The sequence below is a fragment of the Procambarus clarkii genome, chromosome 22, assembly GCF_040958095.1.
Source record: "Procambarus clarkii isolate CNS0578487 chromosome 22, FALCON_Pclarkii_2.0, whole genome shotgun sequence".
Taxonomy (NCBI): domain Eukaryota; kingdom Metazoa; phylum Arthropoda; class Malacostraca; order Decapoda; family Cambaridae; genus Procambarus; species Procambarus clarkii.
The window spans coordinates 48,048,378-48,062,578 of record NC_091171.1 but is presented as its reverse complement, the minus strand read 5'-3'; the positions used below and the strand labels follow the sequence as shown (position 1 = coordinate 48,062,578).

At 41.4% G+C, this 14,201-nt stretch overlaps 1 protein-coding gene across 2 annotated transcripts in view; it reads left to right on the top strand.

Moving 5' to 3' along the window:
* Positions 1–10,254, top strand: part of LOC123759116 (receptor-type tyrosine-protein phosphatase S) — a 144,268-nt gene extending 134,014 nt beyond the window's left edge. For both annotated transcript variants that reach the window (XM_069328996.1, XM_069328995.1), the window contains 9 exons: positions 487–563; positions 1,451–1,594; positions 2,193–2,303; positions 3,697–3,826; positions 5,396–5,982; positions 6,397–6,522; positions 6,776–6,927; positions 7,351–7,486; positions 8,570–10,254. In XM_069328996.1, the coding sequence (XP_069185097.1) occupies positions 487–563; positions 1,451–1,594; positions 2,193–2,303; positions 3,697–3,826; positions 5,396–5,982; positions 6,397–6,522; positions 6,776–6,927; positions 7,351–7,486; positions 8,570–8,647 (1,541 nt within the window). In that variant the 3' untranslated portion in view covers positions 8,648–10,254. The remainder of the gene's footprint in view (positions 1–486; positions 564–1,450; positions 1,595–2,192; positions 2,304–3,696; positions 3,827–5,395; positions 5,983–6,396; positions 6,523–6,775; positions 6,928–7,350; positions 7,487–8,569) is intronic.
* The last annotated feature ends 3,947 nt before the right edge of the window (positions 10,255–14,201 follow it).

Here is a 14,201-nt window from a genome sequence, read left to right as displayed (position 1 = left end):
TTAAGGAGGCCTTCTTGGGATGTGTAGATCACAAAATGGTCATATTATGCTGACTTGACACTCTGTCTCGAGAGAGCTTGGCTTGTTTTATAAATAACCATGCCTGAGCCATGTACTTTCATAAACCATGTACTCAGACATGTCATGCTATAATTGTAGTGGAAAATTTTCCACACTTTGTCTTCCTTTACCCTCAGTCTACTAGTGCTTGTCTTCCCTCACCCTCAGTATACTTGTCCTGGTCTTCCCTCACCTCAGTATACTAGTCCCGGTCTTCCCTCACCCTCAGTATACTAGTCCTGGTCTTCCTTCACCCTCAGTATACTAGTCCTGGTCTTCCCTCACCCTCAGTATACAAGTCCTGGTCTTCCCTCACCCTCAGTATACTAGTCCTGGTCTTCCCTCACCCTCAGTATACTAGTTTTGGTCTTCCCTCACCCTCAGTATACTAGTCCTGGTCTTCCCTCACCGTCAGTATACTTGCAGATGACGAGACGCGGGTGGAGCTCTCCGTCATTAACAACGACCCGTTCTCTAATTACATCAACGCAAACCACGTCTACGTGAGTATTATTTCCTGGGAGGCTGTGGAACTGGTCCCTCCTCCTGCCTCTCTGTGTAGCAAGTATATCTTGTGTAGCAGATGTATCTCTGTGTTGTACGTGTATCTCTGGGTAGCAAGTGTAAGTGTATCTCTGGGTAGCAAGTGTATCTCTTACCTTCCTTTATTAAGTGTACCTTCTAAGTAACTGTATGTCAAGTGTTCAACATCACAGATAGATATTGTACCTGTTTTTTTTTGTAAGTACCAGTGGAGGGCTCTAATTTGCACTGTTCGTGCCTGATCTGGTCACATATATCAGTACTGAGCCATGATGGCCAGTGCTCACTCCTGATCTGGTCACATATATCAGTACTGAGCCCTGATGGCCAGTGCTCACCATAAATCATCTCGTACCATATTAATATTGAGCGCAGAGTTCATCCAACATCATGCAGATACTAACTGACCTGTTATTGGAAATGGTTGTTCCTGAACTCGTCTCAAATAGGTTGTTCATTCAGTGGAGAGATTTGTATGCAAATTTGCTTAACATAATTTTCACAGGGCCATATATATAATTGTTAACAAGACACTGTGTTAGGGACTCACAACTGGTAGTTACTAAGCTATTCCAATACTTACTCTAACAATATTCCTTTCTCCGTTATCATCTTCAGCTCTCGGTATATGGTATACCATATGCTCCATATAATAGTCATTTAGGTAAGAGTTACACTTGATATATGGAGAGGTTCATAGGTTGATTAAAGACAATGTAAATTATTTTGTAGCTTCAATTAATGCTTTCTTTTATATTAAAAAAAAATGGATATAAATATGCTTGTTAAGAATGTCACCAAAGGCCGCACTCGACGTAATACTGAACAATCATTCTTATATATTCAGGGGTTTGGAGGTGTTCTGAAGTACGTAGCCTCGCAAGGCCCCAAGGAGGCTAATGTGAGCACCCTCGGCGACTTCTGGAGGATGATATGTGAACATCACATCTACGTCATTATAATGGTGGCTAACTTTGAGGAGGGCGGGAAGGTAATTATATACTAAAGTGTCTTTTTGGATCACCCTAAACTTGAGTGAAAAGTGTAATTTTACTGCTACTTGAGCTAAATTACAGTTGAGTTTGTCCAGCTCAGTCACAGATATTCCTGAAGGTGTAGAATGCAGGGATGGGTATGATGCCCCGCGGTGGTAAGGACATCACTCATCACACAACTACCTTGTCTCTGTGTCTGTGAGTGTATAATGCGTGTGTCCTGAGAGAGGCCTGAACACTGTGTCTAAGCGTGAGTGTATATATGTATGTCCTCAGGTTTAGGTCTAGTCCATTTTTTCGGCTTAGAATTTTTTGTATAACTTCAATTATCTTGAAGTTATACAATACAATTATATTGTAATTATATATATACAATACATAGTTATATATATATACAATTATATATTATCAATTATATTCAATGTATCTTTTGTATAACTTATATTCACTGTGCTCTATTTATTGAACTAAAAGCTACGACAATTAAGCTAATGAAATTGGATTTACCTAGCATAATAAGTAGAGGTACATATTTAGTTTGTTGATGGAAAGATATATACATAATAAATTATTATTTTTTTGTTATTTGATCAGAAAAAAGTGGGCAAATACCTGGATTTTGGAGGAGCCCTGATGATTGATGACTACAAAGTGGAAGTTATTAAGACAGATCATCACTCTAATTACAACGTGTCTCTTGTTCAGGTAATGTACACTGTACTGGCTGAGTATTTGGCTTCTCTAGAGGAGAGTTGGACAGCTTCTTTTCCTTCATTGTGGCATAAGGGCCAAGTTAATAAGTATGTCAACAAATATGTTTAAACAGTGTTTAATTAATGAAAATGAAGAGATGTATACTGTGGATAGAGAAAGCTGTGGACTTAACATGTGGTGTATATAAAGGGCGTTTGGAAACCTGTGGCCTGGTAAAAGCATATATCTATACTGTTAGGAAATGAATCTGTCTGTCTGTCTGTCTGTGTGACTTGACTGTCTGGTTTGGGATGTAGGCTGGTCGGAGTAGGTCTAAATTAAATGCTTTAAGAAATATTAGCAATTATAAAGACTGTAAGCTATTTGCATGGAGTCAAGTATGAAATAGGCTGCATGGTTACTGTGGAGTTTTTAGTGACAAGAAAATGGTAATACCTTATTAATGTCCACTATCTCGCTATCATTATAGACATTAGAACATAAGATTAATGATTCTAACATGAATCTTCTCAATATTTCTTATGTTTTTCTTCACTGTTGAGGGTAGTTGAAAAATTAACTCTCCAAAGTTAATTTTCAGACTTTATTTATGGTATGACACCTAGGGAAGTGTTTTACAAGTCACTCCTTACATTTTCAAAGATACGTTTTACATGCATACATAACATGTTTTACATAAGCCCCTGCTTATATGGGAACTGTAAGTGACCTCTTATCATCAAGCCCCTGCTTGGTGAAAAACGTAAGTGACCTCTTACCTCTCTGGTGCCCTTGGGGAGTGAAGATGTTTAGGGAAATGCTCTGAAATTTCCATTCCTTTTAAGGGTCTGAGTTTGGTGTAGTGGGTTAAGGCGTACTAGTTATGCCAGTTGTTGTGAAGCAACTGTGCTGTTTGGGTTCGAGTCTACCTGATGGATGGTGTCTAAGTTGTGTTAACTTCACTTGCGAGTGTAGACAAGTTTATGTGCATATATATATATATATATATATATATATATATATTTTATATATATATATATATATATATATATATATATATATATTAATATAAAATATGAGGGGCGGCAAGCTGTGTGCTAGATAATGTGTGTTTAGAGGTAACGGCGATACATGTGCTGTGAGATTGGTTAAAGTATGTGTTTATTTTTTTTATTTTAGTGGGTGCAGAGGAATTTATGGATTAATAATACTGTTATTACTATGTCATGATAATTATTTACATAAATATTCAGTATATGGTACAAAATTTTTACCGAGCATTGTGCTGCAGACGAAGACAGTTTATATATTTTGCATATTTTAGTGTTGGATCTGAGTTCAACTTAATTATGTAAATAATCAAGTGTAATATTAAATACTTACGGAAAACTGGTTGTATTTGCAGGTGTGGAAGAATGGAATTGCTCACACAGTGACCCACTACCACTACTTGAGCTGGCCGGACCACGGCGTGCCCACCGAGGCCCACAGTCTGGCCACCATGATCCGGCAGGTCATCCACACGCATTCTGAAGGTACGCCGCCCATCACAACATTTTATATAACTTGTGATTTTACTTGAATTGTAGTGTGATTAGTTTACTGTGTGTGGTAGGGTGGTCAGGCTACTTAACCAACTAACCTATCTGAGAGTAAATTGGCCAAAAAACTAATAGACATGGGGTTTAGTCGGATAATTAGCACTTTCCTTTCTTGATGATGAGGTCACTGTGGCAGAATCAATGTTGTGCGATCGATATTTGAGATCTTTGTAGTGTTGTTGTTGTTGTTGTTGATTTAGGTGCGACGACGATCGTGGGACGGGATGTGCCCCGGCGTACCTGTGATGGGTTAATCGCGAAGCCCAGAAAGGTGAAACGCTAAGCTTAATCGCGAAACGAGTGACGCCAAGCACCAGAAACTATTATGCCTCGCAGCTAAGAAACACAGACAGGTAGATGATTGGGGAGCCCCAGGAGTTCCTCAGGGTGACAAGCATCAGCCCAGCCCTACACAGAGAGCACATGGTAGCAAAACCAAAACTCGATCCCCCAACTAAAATGCAAAAGTCATCCAGTGTCCTCCGGCAGAGCAGAAGCCTGCTCCCCACCACGGCTGAGGGCTCACCAGGAGCCCACCAAGACCCACCAACCCCCGGCACCTCTCGGCCAAGCCGGTTCCCCACACCGTCACCCGGCCAGGAGAACCAGCCACAACATGCCAAAAAAATCTATCAACAATCTTGTGACTCAAGGCAAAATGTATCAACGGTCCAGGCATCGTACAACTGGACCGTTAAATAGGGATGCCAATGGCAGTAGCAAAGCCAAAACGCGAAAACAGGACATGAACCGGCGACTCCCAGGCAGAGGAGGTGTCCAGACGTCCACTCGCCGTCAGGGTTGAACCAGGAGTCTGCATCGTTGTAGTGCTGAGTGTCACTAAAACCTCACGGGCAACCTTTGTTTACTTTCAATCCGCCAGTCTCCCATACGAACCCTGGACGTGTCCAGCCCAGATCTTAATTTTGTCATTATTGACTTAGGGAGGTAGACTTGAGTTTTATTGATAATTATATTAGATATAGTCATTGAGAATACTTTTTTATTAATTCATCCCTAGACTGGTGGTTTTCATGAAACGGGTTGAAGCTTAACTGAATGTTTTGATGACATCACAGATTTTCTGTTTTCTCTGAACGGTCACGAAACCCATTTTCTTCTAATGAAGTTAGTGATTAGTAATGTTATTATCGGATTTCCGACATATAGGGTTCTTAGTAAGTGCCTTAACAAACTCACAAGTGATTGCTGATGTTTTTATGGACAGTATTCAATATGGTAAAGTAATATGTTAATTAATTTAGATACATTTTAAAGTAAGGCTAGTCATTCACATGCATATCACAGAGTGTAACTCTGAGTTTGTAATTAGAAACACATTCATGCTGGGAAAGCACAGCTTGTCTGAAAAAATGGGGTTTGTAGTTGTGACACAACTGCAATATTCAGAGTGAATTTTCAATTGTGTTTCACATGGCAGGACTTGTGTACCTGTTGAAATTTGATGTGTTGATCCACTAAATTTTGTTCGTTATTTGCCAGGTGGTGTAGTTGTGCACTGTTCGGCTGGGATAGGACGCACAGGCACTGTTTTGCTGGTGCTGCTCTTACATGAGATGTTGATGGTCCAGGGCAGTATGGACCCACTAGAAGTGTTGCAGAGACTTCGTGATTGTCGAGCTCGTCTAGTAGAGAACGTTGCTCAGTACAACCTCGGTCTTCAAATATTTGATGAGCTTCTATATGGAGATAACACTGTAATTCCCTCGGTCAGTGCACACGATCAGATGAAGGAATTCATGAGGACAAGTCATGATCTTTACCAGAAGGCTTTGGCCCTGCCGTCTGCCCTCACTTTCAGAGTGTCATCTCAAGGTGAATATTATCCGCTAAACCGCAACCCAGCTGTTGTACCAGCAGATACTCGAAGGATCTTCTTGGAGATGGAAGGTGGTGAGATGCTTTCCCAGTATATTAATGCAGTGAGACTGGACGGTCTGGATGAACCCAACACCATGATAGCGACAGAGCATCCTCTTCCCTCCATGCTCAACAAGTTCTGGAAGCTTGTGGTCGAGAAGAAATGTCCAAGTATTATTCTCATCAACACATTTGATGGATATGAAAAGGTAATTTATGAGTATTGTTAAGTATTTCCAATATTTAGCTTGACAAATGGTCAACTGTGCGTCTCATCAAAGAATTTGGGCCATATGAAGAGGTAGCCTACTTTGTGTGTTGTTCAGTAAGTAAAATATTTAGCTTGTTAATATGTTCATCTTTTGATCCATATCACAAAAAAAATCCTTTAAGCATTTTATATATTTGAAAATACCATTTATTATGATTATTTTTAACACATCCTAAGACAATAATTATGCAGTTGGTTCCTCAATTTTACAGTTCATTCACTACCCTATAATTATCTTGAAACAAAATTGAAGTATGAGAAATAGGCCTCTGTACAAAAACTGAAATCTAAAGATTATTCAGTGGGAGCAATGTGTGGCTCTTAATTAATGTTTGCTTCATGTTGCTGGCAGGAGTTTCCGTGTGTGTTGCCTGGACCCGACTGTGACCTACAGGTGGGCCGCTACACCGTCCGCACGCTCCATGTGACGCCCTACAAGTCGTTTGACCTCTACTCTATTGAGGTGTTCTCCCAGCAGGTATGGTAACAACTTTATTTTCGTGCCTTCATATTTCAACAGGGGTCAGAATGGTTGAAATTGTTATCAGTATGTCATTCGACTATCATTATAATTTCAGTTATAACATTCTTTTTCAATTATATGTGTATGCAAAGCAATCTTTCAACATATATTACCAAATATTTTCCTCACTTCTCAATTATTATGTTTAATAATGAGTGTATGGTTAAGTGAGAGGAATGTGATGAGTGATATAAAACTTGGTGTTCAGAATGTACACCAGACAGTGAGCGTGTACCAGCTTACGTCGTGGCCGTACGGGACCCAAGTGCCTCCCTCGCCCCAAGTCCTGGTCGCAGTGTCAGAGATGCTGCTGCAGTCTCCCCGCTCTCCCGAGGCTGGTCCTCTCCTCCTGTCTTGTGGGTAGGTGCTCCTTTATCAGAGCATCTTGTATGCTCTGCACACTCTTTCTTGCCACCCTCACTAATATATTCACAAATACAACAATTATTCCTGGGAATGAGACATAACATCCAAATGAAGCATTCACATCATGCAAAATATATTCATATTTTTGTCAATAAAGTGAAGTCACGTCATCTTATTTAAAAAAAAAATAACATAGTAGGTCTACTGGCTTTTAGTCAAGTTTTATTTACATCAAATTAGCTTTGGACACCTATCTCTTTATCCTATTTCGAAAGTTACCCCTTTTCGTTCCATTTTTCATAGTGCAGTCATATAGTCTCCTAATATCCCCTTACTAATTCCATGTTCACACTAACATGAGAGATTGTGAGGTCCTGACTATATTGTGTGTGTGAACTGTAAGCGTGATCTTGGCAGTGACGGGGTGACGGGGTGTGGACTCTTGGCTGGCGCCCTCTTGACTATAGAGAACCTTCAGAAATCTGACAAGATTGATGTTTATCGCACTGTTGTGAAACTTCGTCGGGCTCGACCACAGTTCTTTGTCTCTCAGGTAAGTAAATGCAGCCTTCTGTGTAATGCTCGTAAGAGTGTGAGTGAGAGAGAGAGAGAGAGTGTGTGTGTGTGTGTGTGTGTGTGTGTGTGTGTGTGTGTGTGTGTGTGTGTGTGTGTGTGTGTGTGTGTGTGTGTGTGTGTGTGTGTACGTGTACGTGTACGTGTACGTGTACGTGTACGTGTACGTGTGTGTGTGTGTGTGTGTGTGTGTGTGTGTGTGTGTGTGTGTGTGTGTGTGTGTGTGTGTGTGTGTGTGTGTGTGTGTGTGTGTGTGTGTGTGTGTGTACGTACTATTTGTGCTTGCAGAATCGAGCTATTATCTACACTACACTACACACAGAAATCACAATAGTGAAATATATCAAATGAACAAATCCACAAGGGCCTTGATGAGGGTTCGAAAATACACACGGGATGTTCCCAGATGCGCCTTAGTCAACTGTACCATGACGTGGTCAAAAGAATTGCAACCTGGAGTGCTACTGGCCTTACGTGGATTCCGAAGCTTTTTCAGATCCTAACAGGGGGTTTCATACAATTCCCCCATGCACTCGGGCTCTGTCAGCCAGATGTTTTACCTCTACGCCCCTACTTCAATACACACAGAAATCACAATAGCGTGGCATATCAAATGAACAAATCCACAAGGATTGTGCATCGGAGAAGCTTCAGGATCCTCGTGAAAGCCGTATCATTCCAGGTTGCAATTCTGTTGACCATGTAAGGTGCAGTTGACTAAAGCGCATCTGGGAACATCTCGTGCGTAGGTTTGAACCCTCATCATGGCCCTTGTGGATTTGTTCATTTGATATATCACGCTATTGTGATTTTTGTGTGTATAGGGTATGCCTTACCAAAGTATAAGATTTACCAATCTCAAGTATAAGGGTTTACCTTTACTCAAATATAGTTTATCTTACTCAAGTATAGGGTAAACTCAAGTACCAACTTTACCTTACTCACTACAGGTTATATTTAAATTTAAGTCGAGGGTTTTTTTTTTGCCCCCTCCCTCAAGTTTAGACTTCACTCAAGTACAAGGTTTACAGATTAAACATAAGTGTTCTTGTCATTCCTCCAGGACCAGTTTGAGCTGCTCTACAGTGCCGCTGTTGTGTACCTGGAGAATTATGACACGTATGTGAACTTTCCAGTTTGAACCACTGAAGGAGGAAGACTGCGTGATGGTGCTCTGCCTGCAAGTTACACATTTGGGGACATGCTGTGTGTTATGTAGACTTTGTAGTGCTGTGTGTACACCGTGGAAAACTTGTAACTGTTTTATAGTAAATGTAGATCTTGTAGCATTTATTATCTAGAAGATTTGTGGTGTATGTTTTGTGTACTCGACAGGCTATTAAACTTGATTTTTGTTTTAATATTGTAGATTTTGTAGCACATTATGTGAAAGATTGCTTGTTGGTGGTCTACATATTTTGAAGGATATTTTAATTTTAAAAGGTTTTTGGTAATAGAAATTTTGTAGCACTTAAGATATTCATAAGATATAAGATATTTATTGTTACCAGTGTTTTATACAAATGTAGATTTTGTAGCACTTAAGGTGTATAAGACTTGGTGTACTACTGTTTTATACAGGTGTAAATATTAGGTGCATAAGACTTGGTGTACCAGTGTTTTATACAAGTGTAGATTTTGTAGCACCAATGATAATACTCTGTATACAGTAAGAGAGGATTATTGTATACAGTAAGAGAGGATTATTAAGCTTGAAAACATTGCTAGTAATGTCCATTTTGTGGTACTGTGAATGTAGAAAAGTGTTGAGGAACGCTTCCACCTGATCCACAATAACGAAACTGAAGTGTGGAATGTTGATGAGGCGGTGATGTGCCCAGGTGAGGAGGGGCTGGATGCACAGGCTCAGGATGAAGCGGTGATGTGCTCAGGTGATGAGAGGCTGGATGGCCGGGCTCAGGATGAAGCAGTGATGTGCCCAGGTGACGAGGGGCTGGATGACCGGGCTCAGGATGAAGCAGTGATGTGCCCAGGTGACGAGGGGCTGGATGACCGGGCTCAGGATGAAGCAGTGATGTGCCCAGGTGACGAGGGGCTGGATGACCGGGCTCAGGATGAAGCAGTGATGTGCCCAGGTGACGAGGGGCTGGATGACCGGGCTCAGGATGAAGCAGTGATGTGCCCAGGTGACGAAGGGCTGGATGCACGAGCTCCGTATACAGCAGCTCGACAACCTTCACTCGCCCACTAAACTAGCTGCATGTTGTACACTAGTTTAGGTTTGATTCTTCATTGTATTATGTCGTTTTTAGTAACCAATGTGAGAGATGTGTTTAATTTACATTTGTGATTGTGTTTTTGTGCGATGTTGTGCCTGATGGTCGTGGGAGATGGGGTGTGTTATGCAGTTATCCTCGTGATAGACCACAGCCAGCTGGCTCCAACTGCCACAAGTGTTGTTTCAGTCAAAGTAATCACTAGATACTTTCACCCGTGCATTTCGTGGCCTTGTTGACTGTGGTGGGAAGGCGAGAGGGCTGTAATTGACTCAGTGTGTGACCAGACATTTGAGCACAAGTGAACACAGAGCCGGTGTGAGTGCGACGCGGACATTTTCACAACAGGCTGTGAGGATATTCTTTCATTTTTGTGTATTTCCTTGACTGCAATTATTGCTATAAGTTTTCATCAGGTGTTTAACATTCTTGCTTTAACTAAAGTTCTAATAATTGTGTGTGTGTGTTGTATTTCTAGTTTCTCAATAATAATCTTAGAAATGAAATTTTATCTGAGTTTAAGATACTGTATGCAGCACAAGAAGTAAGAATACAATTCTTGGCCTTGTGTCAATGTCGGACAACGTTAAGAAGCATAACTTTGTCTGTCATAGTTATTTACAGTTATACATAGTGTTTGTCATGGCAGATTTACATCTAGTAGGTTGATCTTAGTTTCTCGAATTAAGATCAACCCACTTGTTGATCTTTATGCGAGTCACACCTTGGTAAGGTGTGACTACTTCGAGTGACACCTTCCGGTTATCTTGAAGTTATCTTGAGATGATTTCGGGGCTTAGCGTCCCCGCGGCCCGGTCCTCGACCAGGCCTCCTTTTTGTTACACAGCCCCCAGGAAGCAGCCCGTAGCAGCTGTCTAACTCCCAGGTACCTATTTACTGCTAGGTAAAAGGGGCATCAAGGTGAAAGAAACATTTTGCCCATTTGTCTCTGCCTCCACCGGGGATCGAACCTAGAACCTCAGGACTATGAATCCGAAGTGCTGTCCGCTCAGCTGACAGGTGTACCTTGGTAAGCTTCGAGTCACACCATGGTAAGCTTCACGAGTGCACCCAGGAGTGTTATGACTTACAACACTTCTTTGAGAGCTGACTGCCAGGAGGCTATGAGCCACTGTAGGGTCATAGTTACCGCATCACCATAGGCCGCCAGGAGGTTCAAGTATAGCCATGAGCCACTGTAGGGCCATAGGCCGCCAGGAGGCTCAAGTATAGCCATGGGCCACTGTAGGGTCATAGTTACCGCATCACCATAGGCCGCCAGGAGGTTCAAGTATAGCCATGGGCCACTGTAGGGCCATAGTTACCGCATCACCATAAGCCAAATTCTTGTTATTCCACCACCCGCCGCAACTGTCGATCAGTGAACAGCACTTTTTACTGTTTTTTATATGCGACGTATATAACCCATCCTTCAGCCGAAGATGTAAGTCACATGCTGACTTATGTCGATATTAAAAAGTCATTGTTTGACTTATGAAGCAGACAACCAACTGGCGGGACGAATCTTTCACACGGTGTAATCATTCAACTTCTTTCTTTATTATGCACCCCATACCCATCCCGTAGGCGGTGGTGGAAAGGTTTACAGAGGCACATAATGGGTTCAGGAACTGAACCCCATAGTTCGTTTAGTTAAGCAAGTGACAATCTTGTGAAGCTAGGTACACAATTATTAATGTTACATACACTTCCATATATATACAATTAATTACACAAATATATATATATATATACATATAAATAATCTTCATATCACATGTGATTCAACAAGAGGCTCACAAGTCACTATAGAAGGCAGTTTACATCTATGGTGAGTCACACAGTTACTAGTCTTGCTGCACACCCACCCAACTGGGCGGCAGCTTTACAGTCATGTGCAGGCTGCATCTACAGTAAGCAAATTTGGAATACTTCGCTAAGATTCCTGGCAGTACATCATTATGAATGAAGTACTTACACATATCTTGGACTTCATTGATGGTGTTATCTCTGAATTCCGAGATTTGTTCACATTTCATTATATAATGACGCAAAGTATGTGAATAGTTGACAGTTTACATTTAGTCAAATCTGCATTAGCAGATGTTACAAACTGCCAGAGATACTTGTAGCCGAGCCTAAGCCTAGCAGTGGTAACATCTAGAAGTCTGCTAGCCTTATTGGATGACCCATACACGTGCCGTTCTTACTGCATAATAGAACGATGATAGAGCAACGGGTGTGAATTTCACTTTGCCTCAAATCTACGAGATTTTGTTGATCCCAGAATATTGCTGCTCAAAGGCAGTCCAGGATGGTAATCAATTCCCTCTTTATGAGCAAAAGTCTTGGCCAACTCATCAGTTCTATCATGCATAGTGACAACCAATATGGAAAGGAATCTACGAGAGTAATAAGAAACGCTTTTTGTCTCGAATATAAATTTATATAATTGATGAATGAGTTGAAGGGAGGTTAAAATTCAACCCGTCCTCCTGTTTAGATAGTGTTTTTTGTAACTATGAGGACCATCGTATATATATTGACGTAATAGACTATTAGATAGTAGAATTTGAAACTATTCGCTTTACAGCGAATAAATACAATCTGGAAAAATTAAACAAAATCAAACTTAAATATTCCTAGGCCTAGTATAGTACATGTATGTACTATATTAGTCCTCATATTGTAACGGGGGGTGGGGGAAATAGCTCTATCTTGTCCATTATTCCACCCCCCAGTTAACTAACGAGGCCGGGGGAAACAGCTCTCTCTAGTCCGTTATCCCGTCCTCAGTTAGCTAACTATTCTAGAGCACTCCCAGAGTTCCTAAGGCAACCTCTCTCGTTCAACACCTTGTAACCTAGGTGCTAAGACTACAAGGCGCCGTATCTGGATCAGCTACCCGAAACTCTAGAGAGAACTCTAGAATACAGAATCATTGCCACAAACGTATAAGAGAAAACGAAAGGAAAGAAATGAATAGTGAAGTAATTAGTGAGGGTTTGGGGTGAGAGGTAGGGAGGTGGGAGGAGCGAGGAGGGTCATTAGTTGAAAGTGAGAGTTTAGAGAGGGGTGGAGGGAGAGGTGTAGATAGGTAGAAGTAGAAGAGTAGATAGTAGAAGTAGAAGAGTAGATAGTAGAAGACGAAATGCTGCCACCATCCATTCTAGATCATCATATACAAGACAAGGAATGGAACTTGTCTGTATCACAATATTCACCAAAGATGTTATCAAGAGATCATTATTAGTATGGTCCCATCTTTATCATGTACTCATTCTAAACCCTGAAACCAGTAACTACAGAGGCTCTCTCACCTCAACTCAAAATCTCTAGGGAACAAAATAAAGTCCATTTAAATGATAAATTCATAATTATATTTCACATGAAGTATCGTAATTTAGCAATTCAATTAAAATGTTCCAGTTTAATATGCAAAGTGAGTCATCATCCAAGAATTCGAGAACCCTACAACTTGACTGCCCCTGATCATCACACAACATATGTAAACACGACCAAGTCACCTTACTGCTCAACTCACCAAGTGTCTCTGCCTATAGCTGGATAGAGGGGGGGGGAGGGGGTCTGTAGTTGACAGAGACTCCCGCCCTGCCGGCCGACAGCCTCCCTGCTAGGGCCGTCTCCTCTGCTCTGCTGACTGCCGTTCTGTCTGTTAATGCTTAATGCTCTCGAATCGGTAGTTCTCCGAGTATTTATTGGGGAACCTAGTAACTAACTTCGCCCACAAGTAGATAGCCTGAGGCACTCTACCAAGCCACTCCTTAAACGTCGGCAAGTTTGAAGGCTACCAGGCTCCAACTAAGAGATTATCAGAAGCAAGGTGAAATTCGCATGATCTGACCTCAGGTCACTTGAGGTCATTAACGCTTTGAGGTGTGAGATCTCAGGCCGACAAACTGGCGCCCCTCAGATCCTTGTCTGTGACTCATGTACTCTATGTATGTATTAAACTAAACCAAACACTTTTACAGTGTTACAATATAACGTGTATTAGGCCTAGGATAGTTAGGTTAGGTTTTATTAGCAACATAAATACAAAACCTTCCGGTTTGTCTAAATTCAGTAGTGCTAAATTCTACTTTCTAATTGTCCATTACGTCAACATGTATACGATCGTCCGCATCGTTAATATAAGTACAGTATTATATAACAGGAGGATGGACTGGTGAAACTGTAGGGCCAGTTGGCCTAAACCCACGTGCAGGGTGTGTGGTGAACAGTCACTCGGTCACCAATCACCCCGTACAGCGTGTGTGGTCACCCGGCCACCAAGTCGCAGCGTGTGTGGTGGCCACTCTACCGCTCACCAGCCACCCGTCCACCACAATAATACCACCTTCTTAATATATGTAAACAGATCCGTTATCTTGGCGATACCTCTGGTAATTACTTATGTTTCATGACAAGCTTTTAAATCAAAAGAATACAAGTTGA